Source organism: Gigantopelta aegis, chromosome 6 (genome assembly GCF_016097555.1).
Source record: "Gigantopelta aegis isolate Gae_Host chromosome 6, Gae_host_genome, whole genome shotgun sequence".
Lineage (NCBI taxonomy): Eukaryota > Metazoa > Mollusca > Gastropoda > Neomphalida > Peltospiridae > Gigantopelta > Gigantopelta aegis.
This window is the reverse complement of record NC_054704.1, coordinates 17853534-17872380: the sequence shown is the minus strand read 5'-3', so window position 1 is coordinate 17872380 and position 18847 is coordinate 17853534. Positions and strand designations below refer to the sequence as shown.

At 35.9% G+C, this 18847-nt stretch overlaps 1 protein-coding gene across 2 annotated transcripts; it reads right to left on the bottom strand.

Moving 5' to 3' along the window:
* Positions 1-2211: 2211 nt before the first annotated feature.
* LOC121375104 (BSD domain-containing protein 1-like) lies at positions 2212-16435 on the bottom strand. 2 transcript variants are annotated; one of them, XM_041502348.1, is made up of 9 exons: positions 16424-16435; positions 11257-11314; positions 10784-10900; positions 9202-9357; positions 7736-7906; positions 6896-7034; positions 5180-6199; positions 3317-3420; positions 2212-2756 (listed from the first exon to the last, which is right to left on the bottom strand). In XM_041502348.1, exons 1-9 carry the CDS (start codon positions 16432-16434, stop codon positions 2730-2732), a joined length of 1803 nt encoding a protein of 600 aa, XP_041358282.1. In that variant the 5' UTR covers position 16435; the 3' UTR covers positions 2212-2729. The 2 variants fall into 2 exon arrangements, with proteins under 2 accessions (XP_041358282.1, XP_041358281.1); XM_041502347.1 differs by lacking the exon at positions 16424-16435 and adding an exon at positions 16251-16311.
* Positions 16436-18847: the final 2412 nt, after the last annotated feature.

Here is an 18847-nt window from a genome sequence, read left to right as displayed (position 1 = left end):
TAAAATAGCAATTAGTAAAAAAAAAAAAAAAAAGTTACAAGCCAAAAATAAAAAGAATTGACTGCTCGGCCGAATATTTATATAATTTGGAGCATTTTAGAAGGACAGTCCAAAAATAAATAAGAGAAAGAAGAGAGGGTCGGACTATTTAATAATATTAAAAAAAAAAAAAAAGTAATTTCGACATAAAATTTTGAACGGAGATCTAAAAGTTTAAAGTCCGATCTATATTGTCCGGGGGGGGAGAGTTTACGGTGGGCGGAATTTGAAATACGAATTTAGTAGTTATATCGAGGGACCTAAAGTCAAAAGGAGCTGCTACATTCAACTCATGTCTGGATAAACTTTAAAATCCAAAAAATAATATTAGAGTGCTCGGCCAAAAAGTTGTTAGGGTGATTTGAGCAAAGTGTGTCAGACTGTTTACCAAAAAATTAACATTTTGAACCACGGCCAAAAGATTTAAAGTCCAACTAAGCCCTAAAAAGAGGTTCCTGTCCTAGGAGAGGTTTGGCGGAACTCATGGCGAGATGTTGGGGTGATTAATTCGGAACCTCGGGAAGAAGTGAGGCAGGTCAATGTAGCACTCTCCCCGAAGTAAGGCTGGGTAATCTTCTGGAAGTATCAGCCTGATAATCCGATGGACGATTGGATTATCCATGTCTGATTTCAGCAGTCCTTGCCAATACACCCCGCTCTGCTCAGACGTCAAGTAGAAGGTGCAACTCTTCTCGACGTACTGGAACTGGTACCGCCCCTGACCAGATGGTGTTGGTCTCCAACTCTTGGGGATGAAGGGGCCTGGCAGTTGGGAGGTAGCAGTGAACTCCCCCTTGACACACTCGCGGTACCGTCCAGGAACCTTGTAGTGGGTTGGGTGAACCGACCAAAAAAAATTCTTGACGTCCCGCTCTGCACCAGCTATCGCAACAACACATGGAGATGCCAGTGGGCAGGCTGGAGCTGATGACACTTTAACATGTCCTGTCTCCATCGGCGCTGGTGCTGCAGGGGGAGGGGCCGCCACTGCCAGTTGAGCTGACAGCTTAGGCCTCACCTTTGCCGCTCCTGGCGTCTGCTGCTTCTGAGTAGTGAGGGGCGGCGAAGCAGAAGGGACCACCGCCGGCAGCATTCTTCGCTGTCTCGAGTAGGTTGTACAGACAACAATCTGTTTTGTAAAACAATTTTATTTTTTTTATTCAACTTCAAAATGTGGGGTTTTTTTTATGTTTTTTTAATGAATTACATAATAAAGTCAGATTGAAGGTTGTGAGTGTTGTAACTAGGTAATATTACAAGTCTCTGTTGCTAAACTCAAACATTCTACAAAAAAACATCGATTCCCAAATCCATGTTTTATTATCCATGTACATGTCCATGCACTAGCAGTACCACATACAATTCTCGCAATATACATGTACAGTAATTAGACATTACATACTGTTATAAATATATATACAAAATGATAAAATTATATTGTTTAAATAATGGCATTAGAATTACTTGTGTATACAACTATGTACATGTTTTTAACCAGGGGACTACTTCACAAAGCTCTTTTAGACTCTTTAAGCAACAATGTATTTTCTCCCATTCCTAGCCATGCAAGACCGACTCATTCCATGATGTCAGTGGAATAATTCTGTCTTGCATGGGCTATGATGTCACTGAATTTAACATGGGGAGTATTACAGCGTTGGTAATACATGATGTCATATCAATGCCAGTTGGTTAGTTTTAGATCAATATTTTGTTTCTACAGACCCGGGACGAAATTTCCACCACCGAGGGTGTACTTTTTCTATCCCTCATGACCACATATGATGGAGTCTATTAGTCTGTGCAAGTTTTTTTTTTTTTTTTGCATTGCTAAGTTGTAAGAGGTTCGTGAAATAGTCCCCAGGTCAAAAATCTATAACAAAGTGATTTGTCATTTGTGAAACAAGTGGTTAGAATGATTAGGGCATATGTAGGAAATATTATCTCAGATTGGCCACATGATTTAGACATTTATAGAAAGTAAATATAATAATTTGACATTTGAAAAGAAGCCAAGTGCACAATAAATTCCACCTATTTGTGAAAAAGTATATACACCAAAAGTATTACCAATATGATGTCATATTTTGATGGAGTTTTAAGATTACATACAGATCCTTCAGTAGATGTTGACTGTTTGCTCTAGTACACAGATTAAATAATAAACAGGAATTTTCAAAGGACACATCTTTATTGAAAATATGTTTACTGCATCCTTTGATGCTACACACTTGACAAACTAAAAATGTTCAGGATTTAAAACAAAACTAAGAAGCCATGTACAATGATTAACATTTCCACAAATACATAAACCATATTCTTCTCTCTTTTTTTTTGGGTACCACCCTCCTAAAAGCATAGCTTTAAAAATATATTAATTTTGCAAAGATACCAATTGTAAACTGGCCAGATTGTAAAATAATGTTCAGTTCAGGTATTAACCCCTTTCTTTTTGTGAATGGTTTGTATGCTCAGTGAATCGTTAATAATTGTTAATGTGACAATTAACCAAATTAGAAACCATGAATTCCTACAATTACCTATTTTGTGTTAATATGATGGGACACTTCAGGAATGAGAACACATGCAGTAAATTTGCATAAGATAAATTAACCATTTCCTTCAAATTCAACAATGTCCATAACAATAAAGCAGATAATATATTTCTGGACATCACCAATAACATCAAACTACTCCCAGTTTTCCCAGTCATCATCCTGCAAAATACAAGAAATTTATATTAGAAATATATTTCTACAGACTAATACATGATACAAATATACATAAATCTATAATTATGAAACAGTATAACAAAGCTGACTTGAACATCTGAATCTAAATGTGCCAGGAAACTGCTAGAGAAACAAATTAAATATGTCAGACTTACAAATGTTTGTTTAAATAACAACATCTTCACACATTGATTAATTGGCAGCTATAATTTCAAAAACATTGTAACGGACATACAGACAAAAATGAGAGGTAAAGCCTACATGTTTAGAATTTACTCTTGGTCAACAATCCTTGATTGGTATATCAAGAGTCATGGTATGTGTTGTCCTGTCTAGAAAAGTACATAAGCAACACAAACTATAAAATGTTCTCTGTCTCCGATGTCCATCAGCGTAAGAAGATTTAAAAGATTGTTTTGTTTACCAACACCACACAAGCATACGGATTAATTAATCATGGGCTATTGGGTGTCAAACTATAATTAGCCTACAGCCTTTTGATATACAAGTCATGGAACACACTACATTCTTATTGGAATATTTACCTGTAGATCAAGATCCAGGTGTTTGGCGATTTCATCTGCCGCCTTCAAGTCTTCATCTGTGACCTCGAGATCAAAATCGTGTTCCCAGTCTTCCGTGCTTGGATCTGAAACAAGGTGCAGGAATTCTGCCTCAGATATACAATGATACGAGCAAAATTACATGTTAGTCAAGATAAGGTGTGACCTGATGTAACAGTAAATGTTCAGGTTACTTTTCTGTTTGTGATGCTACTATAAAAAGCCATCCCCTAAAGCATTCAGTATTGAATGAATATTTACAAAGGTAAATCAATTGACTCAAGGCAATTAGAAAACACATAACCAAATGTAAACTGTTGTAAATGACTTTGCCCTTACCCTCAGTTTGCATTTATGGGTTGAAAGGATGCATTATCACAATGGTGAGCACCAATACAAAATATGAAAACAATCGATCAATAGATTCAAGAGTTTATGGCAATTAGACATGGGACCAAAAAATATTTTTTAAATTTCTTTCTTTAATACACCTGCATAAGAGATAAACCATTGTAAATGAATATTGTCTTCAATATATGCAGGGCTTCTAGAATTTTTATAAAATTCACTAGCCATGGGATCAGTGATTAAAATAATTTACTAGCCACGAATACAAATTCACTAGCCCTACTTTACTTTAAGTTAATACAATTTTACTAAATAATAGTAATAATCACAAATGTCACCTGAAGAGTGCTTAAAAACACTAACATTGGTGGGTTGGGTTTGGGGAAGGATATTCATATTTACCAAATAGACTTAACTGCAATATTTGACAATTTTGTTTTCACTAGCCGTCGAGCATGGCAATAGTAGTTATTTACTAGCCCAACATTGAATATCACTAGCCATGGGAGTGGGGCTACCATAATCTAGAAGCCCTGTCTGGCATAGCAATAGTAGCTATTTACTAGCCCAACATTGAATATCACTAGCCATGGGAGTGGGGCCACCATAATCTAGAAGCCCTGTCTGGCATAGCAATAGTAGCTATTTACTAGCCCAACATTGAATATTACTAGCCATGGGAGTGGGGCCACCATAATCTAGAAGCTCTGTCTGGCATGGCAATAGTAGCTATTTACTAGCCCAACATTGAATATCACTAGCCATGGGAGTGGGGCCACCATAATCTAGAAGCCCTGTCTGGCATGTCAGTAGTAGTTATTTACTAGCCCAACATTGAATATTACTAGCCATGGGAGTGGGGCCACCATAATCTAGAAGCCCTGTCAGGCAAGGCAATAGTAGTTATTTACTAGCCCAACATTGAATATCACTAGCCATGGGAGTGGGGCCACCATAACCTAGAAGCCCTGTCTGGCATGTCAGTAGTAGTTATTTACTAGCCCAACATTGAATATCACTAGCCATGGGAGTGGGGCCACCATAACCTAGAAGCCCTGTCTGGCATGTCAGTAGTAGTTATTTACTAGCCCAACATTGAATATCACTAGCCATGGGAGTGGGGCCACCATAACCTAGAAGCCCTGTCTGGCATGTCAGTAGTAGTTATTTACTAGCCCAACATTGAATATTACTAGCCATGGGAGTGGGGCCACCATAATCTAGAAGCTCTGATATATGTTAGTGATCACTTCTGAGGCTTGTGATTGACTGTTCCAAGGTCATGACTGAAGTGCCTCAAGTAACCATAAACACATGACGTCATTTTAGTATATCATTTGCATCTATGACATCATTAACTTATATACACTTTCAATTGTCTGTCTATTAAACTGAGTACAGATCAAAAAAAAATAAAAAAAAATTCTGAACTTAACTGATACTCTTTTTCTTTTGACATTAAAATGTTTAGAAACCCAGTGTTATGCCTATTCTTACCTTTTGTTCCACTGGAATCAGAATTGGGGGATTCTCTATCGGAACCCACAACCACCATATCACCTTTTATTTTGGTCTTTATATCAAATGCTTCTCCCGATGGTACAGAGGCCAATTGCTCATCCTTTGACTCCGGTACTAAAACAGGTTCCACTGGAACTTCAGCATCTCCAGTTCTCTGTACAAGAACAGACTGCGGAGTCTCTGGGATTATCTCCAAAGAAGGTTTTTCAGCTTCAGGTGTTTTATGCGGAATAATATCTGAAACGTTTTGCAGTGAACTCGGAGTTGTCTTCTGCAAGATCTCAACATCGGGAGTCTGATTGTTATTGCTGTTATTTTCTGTTGAAGTATTTCCTTTTGACTGCTCAACTGCCAGTAGTGTGTCTGATGAAATTGTTTCAACAAGATGAACATCATTTGAGGGTTTTGGAGTAGGTGAAGCTGGTTCAACAGAAAATATATCATCAGCTGCAACCACGGAAGTAACTGTTTCTGCCTTCACAGAAGCAACAGCTTCTGTATTCATGGAAGTAACTGTTTCTGCCTTCACAGAGCTAACTGTTTCTGTTTTTAAAGAAGTAGACTTTTCTACAACAGCAGGCTGTGGCTCCGATTCCTTCTCCTTCACAACAGGGACCTCAACTATCTGCTGCTGTTCTTTAGAAGACAACTTTGGCTCTGGATTCATCTTTGACACAAACTTTTCATCTCCTTTCACACTGCTGGCAGACTGTTTGCTCTCCTGTTGATTGGGAATAACCTCAGTGTGTTGTTGATCACAAGGCAAGTTATCACAGGCAGTCGTAACGTTCTTCTGTACATCTTGCTCTTTATGCCCTTTGAGTGACTCGGGTTCATCTGATGGTGGCATTTCTTTCCCCCGTTCTGGTATCGGTTGTAGAATGGAGGAGGATAAACTGGCTGGATTACATTCTGGAACTGATGGTTCTGTCTCAGAAGAAGGTGTCAGGTCAGTGTTAGAAAGATCTTCAAAGTCTTCATCTCCACTCCAGTCATCTGAAATCAGTCCAAACAAACACTGACGGAAGGAACATATATGTGACTGCATCTGCGAGAAAAGGGTACTGACACGGTAAAATTTTAAATCAGGTTTGGTCTTAACAATATGATGTCCAAACATATCGGTTCAAAGATAGATCTGACGGGAATCTCAAACATGTAATAATAATGGGAGCTGTCTCTGTGTTAAAAATCATCTCCAAGTGTAAATAGATTTAGGATATTTTTAGAAATAAAAATCTAGTCCACCAATAATTTTATCATTAAATTAAAATAAACAGGCAAAACAACTGCCTTTATCGTAACAAATGCTTACATGTTATTGACAAATCCAACTTGTAAACAGTTATCCAAACGTGCTACATTGAAATTCCTCATGACGTGCTTTTATCAATGTTTTCTGTGACTAACATAATACTACATCTTTATTCTTTTTTGCAAACACGGTCATAAGAAGACCATATAAACTGTTAAAATGTCTATCTTACAATAAGATTCCAAACACCAATGTCACTTTCCTTTAAATATAATCAAAATAATTTACTGGAGTTTTTCTATAGATGGCTGGAACAGAAAAATGACAAGGATTCCAATGAGTGAGATCAATCCCATGAAACATTTCACCACAGGTGAACACCGTTTACCACTAAACTCCAACACCCTATGAACCAGTGAGTGATATTCCTGGATTACCTTCCCATCCGAGAGAATCTTCACGTTCTTGCTCAGCACGATTCATCATTGCCTGTTTACGAACTTCATCCATCTCAAGTTGGTGCAACTTGTAGAAGTAACGTTGCCAGAAGTCAGTATGTGACATTTGTAAAGGAACCTAAATATGTAATTCATCCAATTATTATGTAATAATATATGTTTAAAATTTCTTAAATCAACATCTAAAAACTATCAAAGATTTGAAAGCAAAACCTAATGGGTGTTTTTCAGTTTAAAATAATATACTGACATCCAAAAGAAACCTTACAAGGCTTGAAATTGTATAGAAAACCAACAAATGGTATGGTTGGGTTATTAAAGTATCATGAAGTCAACATTTACACTGTGTGATACATGCAAACTGTTTGTAATGTGCTTTCTAAGTTGGTACTTTTCAATTAGCAACAATATTTATCAAATTATCATAATTTTATGTATGTAAAGGATTTTTTGGACATCAGTATATTTTTAACAAAATACTTTTTCCCTCATAAAATAAATAAAACCTATTGTAAATGTATTTCAGAAACATTCACTTACTAGATGCATGCACTGAAAAAACAATTCTTTAGATAGTAACAAATATGTTAACGATTCGTTCACCATGATGTTTAAGCAATGCTCTTATCTTTGATTTGGGAAAAGAAGACAGATCTTGAGTGGCAACAAAACCAATTCCACCTCAATAATTCTTCAATTTTACACCAAAATCCTCAAAATAATAAATGTAGAGAAGCATCAAACCGAGTGTATAAAATGGTCATTACAAATGACAGTGTCATTTTATTGGCAATCACTGAACCTAAAATATGTATATACCAGTTTTGTGTACAAAGCACGGACTTCCACATTGATGACGAGAACGTTCGATATGTGTCCTTTCTTCTCATCCATGTTGAATTCTTTGACCCACTCCTTGAACAAAGCCTCAGGACCAGTGGGTTCATTGAGGTATGTGCCAGGATCAACTTGAATCGCATGAAGACGAGCCTTAAAATACACAGAACAGTGTTACATTTTCTATTTACATCATCAAAGAAGTTTGTTGGATCACATTATACACTAGTAGGAACAGAATTTAAATCAAGTTTCAAGAGGTTCGCCTAGGGAGATATAAGTCCAAAATTGTTTATAAAAATCTGTAAGAAGTTTTTTTCCATTCAAAATGGGGCTCGTGAAAACATATAAAAGTTACCTTGCTAAGCAGGAAAAATACCAGCCGTAAAACATAAAATCCAATCCCCCAGATGCCAATAGAAGCAGTGGCTAAAACTGCTATGTATACTACAACCATTCACCCTTCAAGTGAATTAGAAAACATGTCACAACTCACCACTGAAAGGCATAGACTTATTTAATGTGACATTTAAAGTTAGCTGCACTTTCAACTTTGACCCGGTGAAATGCTATGTGGTATTTTACTGGGTTGGCATTCCAGTACCAGGTCAAACCTAGATTGAGTTTTAGCAGCCCTCACTGACCACTAAGCAATAACCCACTGTTCTGGACAGACAGCTCACACACAGCTAGTTTGAACTTTAATTGAATATAAATATGCATAAAGAGTACCTTAAGTGTCAGCAGTGAGTTTATTTTCTCAAACGTTTCCATATTTTTGTTACGCCTAATAGCAACAATTAACTGGAGCATTGAGTATTGCTAACTATTCCATTCTTAACAGGAAAAAGATACAATTAAGACATACCCACCCAATCAATATATACTTTTTTTAAAAAGTAGAGGAACTCTAATAAGAATTTACAACTGCCAAAATTGTAAGGTATATTAGCTGTGGGGAATGGTTATATGATAACAGTGAATTAATTGAACAAACATTACAACCGGTAGTTCAGTATTACAGTAGGTTTTATGACCACAAAATAGTTTGAAGGACAATTGAGGTCAGAAGTAAAATTTGAAAGTTGACATTATTTTATCAGTAAATCGCAAATTCAAAGAATAAAAATGACTAAAAACAAAACAATAACAACTCAAAAGAATGAAAAAGATTGACAGAAATAATATTCCACAGTGATTAATAGACCTTCCTAGAAATTGTCAAAATTGAGAATGACACCTCATGCACATGTACTGGGCAACTGCGTGATGCATGTGCAAACTATGGAATGTGTTTCGGTGTGTTGATAAACAGACCTGAACGTTCTTTACTAGGATGTCTGTGGTCAAAACGTATGTTCGGTCTAATAGTTGATATTAACATTAATATTTCAGGTTTCCTAATTTTTTTTTGAAGAGTATATATGTACTGATGTAATGACTCTTACCTTTGACCTGTCAAATAAGGCCGCTCCCTCGCTGGCCAGCTGTGGTTTAGGCTCATCGTCATCGTCGTGGGGGATGATCAGAGCCTTCGACAGCCCGTTGAACAGGGTGTGAATACTCTGCTTCATCTTGTCCTTCGCCACACTCGTATTTTCAGCCTGATCATCAAACACAAGACGAGTTACGTAATAATAATAATTTGTTATCAGTCTTATTGTTTTAAAATATAGGAAAAAATCTGCCAACTTGAATTAATCGCATTTGCAACACATATATTTCCAAAATGTTTTGAATGTATAGCAAAATCTGAAACACTATTATTATGACTTCAGGATTTTATTTCTAAAATTTGACTCGACACCCATGGCTTTGACTTCAGGAATTTTAGCGTTGTTTTACAACATTTTGGGAATTTTCAGTTTCATTTTTCAAAAACCCATCTTAGTAACCCTTGTTAGAATCGAAAAGACTAATACTATACATATACTTGTATTTATTCAAATTAAAATCTAGTCTTATGTATTGTTTTTAAAATATGCCTTTATATAGTAATAAAAAAATTAGAATTATTTACATTGATTGGGAATTTTTTACCCCAAAATTGGGAACAAAAAATGACAGTTTTTAAGGAATGGTGTCAATTATCGGAGTGTAGAAACATAGGTGATAAAACCCTGGACTTATAAAAATGTGTAACAGGTCTTATAAATTCTATACATGTAACTATAGATCTATACATAGGCTATATTCCAATATGTCTATAGTTAACGTTTGTTTTGCTTAACAATAACACTAGAGTACATCATCCAATATGTCTAAAAAAAAAATATAAAACATATTTGCCTCTATTATATTAGCAGTAGTAAAGAAAAGAAAGTACATGTACAAGTATATTGTATTTCAAATAATAAACTGGACTCGGTCTAACCCAACATATTTGTGTATTAATCCACATTTGTGGGTAAACCAGCACAATCTTAAAGTGCCATTCAGTGACAGTGATAATAGTTTGGGCGATGTCTGTCTAATCAAGCACTCTGTATATTTAAAAATAGAAAGTGTCAACTGGCAGGATTCGAACCTTCGGCAATGATTTGCATGACATTTGACAGCCCACGACTGTAACCACTTGGCCAACCAGCTCTTCCACAATAATGGAAGCCCAATTAACTTAGTTAAGAAAACATGCTGGCAGACACTCAGTTCAAAACTAACATAACATGTTGCTGTATACAGTGAAACCTCTCAAAACCGGACCCTGTATAAACTGGAATTCCCCCAAAACTGGACACTTTTCATGGTCCTTTTAAAAAAAAAATTAGTACAAACTTAACCTCTCTAAACTGGATACCTCTTAAAACTGGACATTTTACTTGGTCCCTAGGGTGTCCTGTTTAGAGGGGTTTTACTGTATACAGCAACATGGCTGAATGATACATTTGGGGACTAATAGTTCACCAGCATAAACATTGACCCAGTAAATATAATATTTAAAAACACAACGTGTCAGCTGGTAGGATTCCCTTGAATCCAGTTTACACAGAGTTCACTATAACATTTGGGATGGCTTTTTTGTTTAAGTACCGTTAAAGTGTCCTTGATTGTGGAACTTGTAACTTCAACTATTTTTGTGGTGTCATGGCTCATGGTGTTTGTGAATTCTGAAAGATCCCGCTTCACAAAATCAACAGCAGCCAAACTCTAAATGAAAACAAACAAAAAATTTACAATACAGTGCAATAAACATTAAATTATTTTTTTATAATACACAAAAACAAAATAACCCCGTTAAAAAGGTAGATGATAAAATGAGAACATATTAAAGTTTGTAAATAAGATACACACACTTAATGGGGCCAATGACTAATGAAATACATTAAATGTTAATGAATAATAACAAAGTTTTCCAAAAGAGAACAGATAACCATTTTATGAAGCGATCCTAGCGTTGAGATCACCGTAAGTCCAGTGATGTGATCTTAGCACTAAGATAACTTCGAAAAAAGTGGCTCAGGTACATATACATGTAGGATCATAAATACATGAATATGTCTCACCTTTTCCTTCGCCAACTGTAGCCAGCCACCCCACCAGCTGTTTTGAGTTTCATCCATGCTGAAATATGAACAAACTTACAAGTTACATGTAAATAGAAACCCCACCCCTCCCCACCCCCAAACAAATCATTTGGGGAAAATATGTTTTATTAAAAGTAAAAGAAAACCACCAAGACAAATGTTTATAGTACTAATCATCCATGTTCATTTTATGTAAAGTTAGTATTTTTAAAAACTTATTTACGAATGCTACCATAAAAATGAACTATAGATATTAAATGCATTAAACTGGAATTTATAAGTATTTTAATTGCTGGAATGGTCTGTGAATGATTTTAACAATTTGGTGAGCTTTTATTATTTTCAAACCTACAATTACACCTCTCCATCTTATAATTATAAAATTTTGTATTTCTTCACCAGTTAAGGTGAGTTATCACTCCCGCTCTCCTTCACTCACCTGAAAAGGCAAATTAAATGCCTTGCAATAAAAAATTTAATAAATTTTATTTGGAACTTCATGAGCTTGTTCGCCTAACCCCATTTCAGAAGAATAAGCATTAGTTCGCTTTAATTTTGCTCATGGCAAAGACTAAAAAGAAATATCTAACATGCAGTAAAGCTGCATTGGGGTATGGTTCATGATCTACGATACCCATCCACAAGCAAAAAAAAAAAAAAGAGTGTCTTCTGAGATTTGATACATGTTTTACACATATACATATATATTGATGTATAAAATAAGGAGATGGCAGGAGGCATCTTAAATGACCAAAATGAAAATAACAATGAACAAAAAAAAGTATTTAAAAAAAAATCCAGAAAAATCCAGAAAAATGTAGGCTTATTGTAAACTTTTCATCAAAGAACAATAACAGGACATTTTTGGTTAGAAATCCATAATTCCAGGGGTTTTTTCATCCCAGAAATTAGTAGCCTACCATTTGAATTAGTGTTTGCCATATATAAAATACTACTTTTAATAAACTTATTTGTTTATTATAATATATTAGATTTGTCAACTTTCTTGATAAAATGCACGTCTCATAGTCTTTCTTTTAATACATTGTAGAAGTAAACATTTCAGAAGGTTACACTCTTACTACATACTTTACAAAGCCCAACAGTGCATAGGGAGGGAATTCTTGCATTTAAGCCTTGTATGTACATAATATTACTAACATTTTATCACTTTTGGGAACAAAGATTTAACCCAAATGTAAGCCCTGGTCTTGAACAATGAAAAGTGACATTGTGATTAGCAAAATATTAAAGTAAGCCTTATTGTCTTGCCATAATGAAGTAAAAGGTGAGAAAGAAATATTGTTTTTTTAACACCACCACTTTATTTATCAATCATTGGCTATTGGATGCCAAACATATGGTAATTTTGACGTACAGTCTTAAAGAGGAAACCTGCTACAATGACAATTAGTAGCAAGGGATCTTTTAAATGCACCATCCCATAGAATGGACAGTACATACCACAGCCTTTGATATACTAGTCGTGGTGCACTGGCTGAAACGAGAAATAGCCCACCGATAGAGATCGATCCCCAAACCAACTGCGCATCAAGCGAACGCTTTACCACTGGGCTACGGCCCGCCCTAAAAAGGTGAGATACAGATATTAATTTTCCAATGGTGGCACTTTATAGTAGCTGCGGTATCGACTTACAATTGCATTTAGCTCAATTTTACTTTCATGTTTAGCACCATTTTTCACAAACAGTAAGTCCCACTGCAATGAAACTTGGTTTATACTTACATCCATGAATGATCATCTCAATATAGATTTTAAAATAATAATAATTATTATAATTTATTATCATCCTTTGCCCTGTTTCGGTGGTTAGGTTGTTTGTGCGCAACAGTATGTACATTTGAATATTTTTTTACAAATTTGAAATTTACCCACTCATAAACACAGGATATTTCTTAATACCTTTTTTCTATGATTTTTAAAGACTGTAATTTGAAAGAAAATTTAATTTTAAAAACTAGTTCTGTCTGTACTCAGCTGTACTGGTATCTGGTTATTGAAGTCAAATGATTGTCACGACGTCTGCTGGTAATACTCTCTTTACAGATACTTGCCAAAAATATATGGTCTTTATGTTTTAACATAAATAACTTTCTGGAGATCTGTTTATATATTTATTAAAACTCTGAATATTATATTTTTTAACCAAACAATTTCACCATTATAACCATTCATTTGCTCAACTTCAGGGTTTCTAGAATTTTTATAAAATCCACTAGCCATGGGATCAGTGATTTTTAAAATTTACTAGCCACGATTAAAAATTCACTAGCCCTATTTTACTTTAAGTTAATACAATTTTATTAAATAATAGTAATATGTCACCTAAAGGGGGAGATAGAGCTTAAAAAACACTAACATTGGGCGTGGGGGCAGAATATTGATATTTACAATATAGACTTAACAGCAACATTTGACAAAATATTGTCACTAGCCACCGGGCATGGCAATAGTAGTTATTTACTAGCCCAACATTGAATATGACTAGCCATGGGAGTGGGGCTACTATTATTTAGAAGCCCTGAACTTATAACATGACTGACATTGGTTCTTGGGTCTCCATTTTGTAATTTCCCTTAAAATATTTTTTACAAATTATTATAATGCATGTTTTGTTGAAAAACATACCTGTTCTGATAAAACACTGAACATCTGTGTGTTGGAAAGTTTTTGCTGTAAGCTGTATTTTGGGGTACCACGATGTCGTGGTACTTAACTATTTGGAAGAAATAAAGAAATATACTAACATATATGAAGGTAAATATACTTGGGTTGCAATTTTTGCTTTATCTGCATCATGTCCATGCCATTGTGTTGACAAATAAATGCAGTTCTAACATTAAAACAGTTGATGGAGGTACGCCATAGCACTGGCTTCCGTTCAAAGGGAGGTTACCACGATATCGCGGTAAATCGCAAACTTACAATACGGTGGACCGCATGGGTCAAAAATGGCTCTTTTTGTACACACATTTGCAGTAGTGTCTATAAACAAACTTCAACACAAGAACGAAGAAAAGTCAACTTAAAACATTTTGCTTTTCAACTGTAGTAAAATATTTACATTTTTCAATGGAAAAGTCGGTAATAATAATTATTATTCTGCAAGAGACTGTTGGCATTTTAAAAATTGTTCATCATATTAGTAAGCTTCAACAGTTATATAATCAATATTTATCGAGTGAAACCAAGAATAGAACATTAAAAGTTGTGTGTTTTGTTTAAATTGCCAATAAATATAGGCATGGCCCTTAAATGTTTCCATACTTTTCTAGAGGTCGCACATTCTAAATATAATAACACTGTGACCGTGTATAGTCTCGTTTTGATTGTCAACAATCAGACGACAGTCTGATAGCTGTCAGAGCAGAATTGTATGCGTGTATGTGTAAAGTACTGGGGCTATTTATAAGCATGGGGGTGTCAGTAAAATCACTCTCTCTGTTATTTTATGACCAAACAGTAAAACTATGAATACTTATCCAAAATTCTGACATTTCTTCAAATTTGTTTATGGGCAAAACAATGTGTCGTCTGTAATCACATTTCTAATAATAAACGTGCCACCTGGGGGCATTGCGCGTGCTAAACCGCAAAAATGTAAATGCTGCGATATCGTGGAACCCACGATATCGTGAGCAAGGAGTATACCACTAAACGTATCACTCACCGAAACAGATTACATACCGTCTAACCGAAAAATTTCGTGGTCTTAATTTTTCGTGGTTTGGGGTATAAAAACATTTCAAGGTTTCTTATTTTCGTTGTTTGCTAAATCTAAATTGAAAGTGATTTTATTTTCAAGTTTTAGCAAGTCTAGTTGCAAGAATACTTGTTATTGTTGTTTAAAGTTTCACCTCAGCTGCCAGTTGTGCGATACCACCGACGTGTAATGTTAAACAATAGAACACTCAGCTGTAGCCTAATTGGCCACTGTGATACCCGGTATGCTATTTGCCAGACAACTGATCACAGTCTTTGATTTTGTGTAAAGCCAATTATGACGTATGTGTGAACAAACCACTTAAGAACGCCATGAAGTCAAGAGTTCACCACATGGTATTCAAAGCAGATTTCCCTGGCTATAAAAGCCGGCGAAGGTGTAACAGACATCAAGATCGAAATGCGTACTTCGACAATAAAACCAATTCATGCAAGGTGGATTATGAAAGTTATGGCAGAATTGAAAACACGCCAGGAAATGTTGACATTGACAAAACAATATACGAAATTTAAAAATATTTCATTATATTCTACAAACAGTGAGATTCACGCAACAATTTGTCTTTGACTATATGATTTTCTTGTCGTATCCGGTGGATTGCACATGACAGGAAATAAAATGTTCCGGTAAATTGACAGCGAGTTATGGTTTTCACAATAAATATTTTCGATAGAATTTGTTGATCAATGTTTTAAAATATTTTCAAGGATTTATATTTTCGATGCTGACTACTTACCCTCAAAACCCACAAAAATAAAAATCCTCGAAAATGTCCGGTTATACGGTAGTTAACAATATTTACTGCTGATGCATGCTACAGTTTTTGACGCACGTGCGATAAACTTAGCTATTTAGCTGCCAGTTTAGTGCTCATGTGAAGGGTAGAAATACTCATAAAAACGTAGGAATTTGAATAACAACTGTCTGTTTATAAATATTGATAAGCTTTAGAATCGAATGCTTATGCTCACCGAAACGGGTTCAACCATGATACATTAAAAGTTTAATTTCATTTTTTTTTTCAAATATTTTAAAATCCCATCCCCAACCCCGAGATGAACATCTACGATTGCCGAGACATTTAATTCTGTAGAACCTTTCTTTTTACATAGTTTGTAAAAATAGATTTGCCGAAGTTTCGAAAAGATCACTACAAGTTCTGATCAGCTGGTCACTTGTAAACAATGAGGCTGAATGACAAGTTTTTCATGCAAAACGTAAACAAACCCCCAACGTAAACCTGGCGATCTTTCTATTGCTGACATCGAACAAAACAATTATGGAGTGCGCTTTTTCGTTATTTGGCAAAATAATCAACAAACAGAACTGAAAAGATTACTAGTTGTATTGTATTATAAGATGTGACGTTTTATTTATTTTTGACAGGACAGGGACTTTACCTTTCTGCCATTTTCGTTCGTTTGTTTGTAATTTCCTCCATATAAAATTATATACAGAGCATCACATTCTTGCAAACGAGTGACCTACAGTACTAGAAAGCATCCCATGTACACGAATAGCAGTCTAAATACAAATTCGCATTTTATTAGATGTATATAGCGCAGTTGGAGTTATCATGTGTAAAATATCGGCTTGATGGATCATTTCTCTTGACCATATTACAAATACCATTATTAACAATAAAAAGCCTCAGGTAAAATAATGGTTGTTTTGACTGGATTTATTAGTCTTTATTTTGTCAAAGAAAAGATTATTTGCAAGACAGTTATTAATAAACCATCTAATGACCTTTGCATATTATGGGATGACTATTTCAAGTATTTGGTTATAGCATTTCTGGAAATAGACATTTTTGTTTTTTTATTGGAGTGAATATTTTAAAAAATTCATTTAATGTTCTCCACACACACACACACACACACACACACACACACAAACATCCTTTCCTTGGGCCCTGTTCCCTAACACCCCTGGAGTATCAGAATGCCAAATGAACAATTAAGGAAGTTTTCCACTACGTTTAGAAGAGATGTGAAGAAATTAGTTTAAATGCATTTTTTTTTTATGTAACTACAGTAAAATTTCACCACCCCTGGGACACCCATCACAGATAACATTCATATTATTGATCTTTACATTCAGGGTGAAAGAAGTGCATTGGTTCATAGAAATGAATATTTTTTTACCCTTTTGAACCTGGCCCCAAGTCCCCAGGGTCCTGGGGTCAGAATGAACAATTTAGTCAAGTGCCATATTGTTTATCCATATGCCATTTTGTTAGAAAAGTGTCAAGAAATTTTGGATATGCAGTTTTATAAATGTGAAACAAAATTTACCCACTTGACAGATACACCAGATGATCTTTAAATATACTATCGGGTTATAGCTTAATTTTACCCTTTGAACATGGCCCCAATTCCCCAGGGGTTCGAGACAGAATGCCCCAAAAACATCAAAAAAAGTTTACCATTGCCCCAAATTGTCAAGTGTTTGGATATGAAGTGACTGTGAACATTTACACTTACAGACGACTAACGAAAAACTGATCGTAATAGGTACATGAGCCATACGATTGGACATTTCAACAGACCCCAACAATTTCAATAAAAGACACTTCCCCAAATTGCTGTTTATAAGACTACAACAACTTCTTGAACCCCATCGATCACATTTCAAAGACTGAAACAATTTCCAGTCAAAGCTATAATCCACCAACTTCTTGAACCAAAGTTGAATCTGCTACATGATAATTTAAATAAAAACACAAATAAAAACAAAACTATATTATCCGATGTCAAGATTTATTACTGTTAGAGGTAAAATATATCTTGAAAGCACTAACTGGAGAAAACTTGGAGTGTTTTCTCTTTTATAGATACATTACATGTCCTCAAACAAGGGCACCTCCCCCCCACGCAAGTGGTCTGGTCCGAACATCCCAACAGCCAATGGGATGGCCTAAATTCTTCTACTGCATACTGCTCTCTAGTTCCGGTCACATGACTGTAATTTCCTTCTTTTTCCCTGAGCGCATCGCACAGAGAACAGGAAGCGGGGAGGCCCGGGCGGGATACAATCTTGAGGACAGGTAATGTATCTATAAAAGAGAAAACACTCCAAGTTTTCTCCATTTCTATAGCCATTACCTGTCCTCAAACAAGGGCAGCATTCAACAGATGGTGGTGGGTGCCGAGATCCGTAGATGCTTGTGATAACTCCCCAACCAGAAAGAGGCTGACTAGTGGAAGAATAAGGCCAACCTTGGTAAGCCCTCCTCCTAGGGATGCCCGTCACAGACCAATGCAGGTGATGTTAGTAACAACAACCAGAATGGTGGCATCCGTCAGCAGTGGCAGGTACGGCTCCCAGAAACAAGGACCAGGAGGCGGCTGCCACATCTCATGCTGGTTCTGACAGGTGGGAAGTCGTAGCCACCAGGGATGCAGGTGTTAGGTAACCCTCACGTATTGAAGTGTTATTTGTTTCAATAACAAGCGACAACCTAATGAGGTGCATCCGTCAGAACATTGAACAGAACAAGCCCCCCCCCCCCGAGTGTTTTCTGTCTAGTACACCAAAGAACTGTTAGTTCAATAACGACAACAAATAACCACATGCAGTGCAGGGTAAAGGTTATCGAGACAAAAGTTCCGGCACCAGTGCGTGAACTGTGCAAAAGAACAAAAGTCTAAGCAATCCTCACCTGTCGATTCGGTGGACATCTCGGTATGCAGCCCAGAATCAGACAGACATCAACGGCGACGAGGACAGCTTGTATTCAACAGAGTCTGTGCAGCAACAACCGGACCCAGATGATGGAACCCCTCAACGTCTTCTGTGGAGACATCCCTCAGATAATAGTT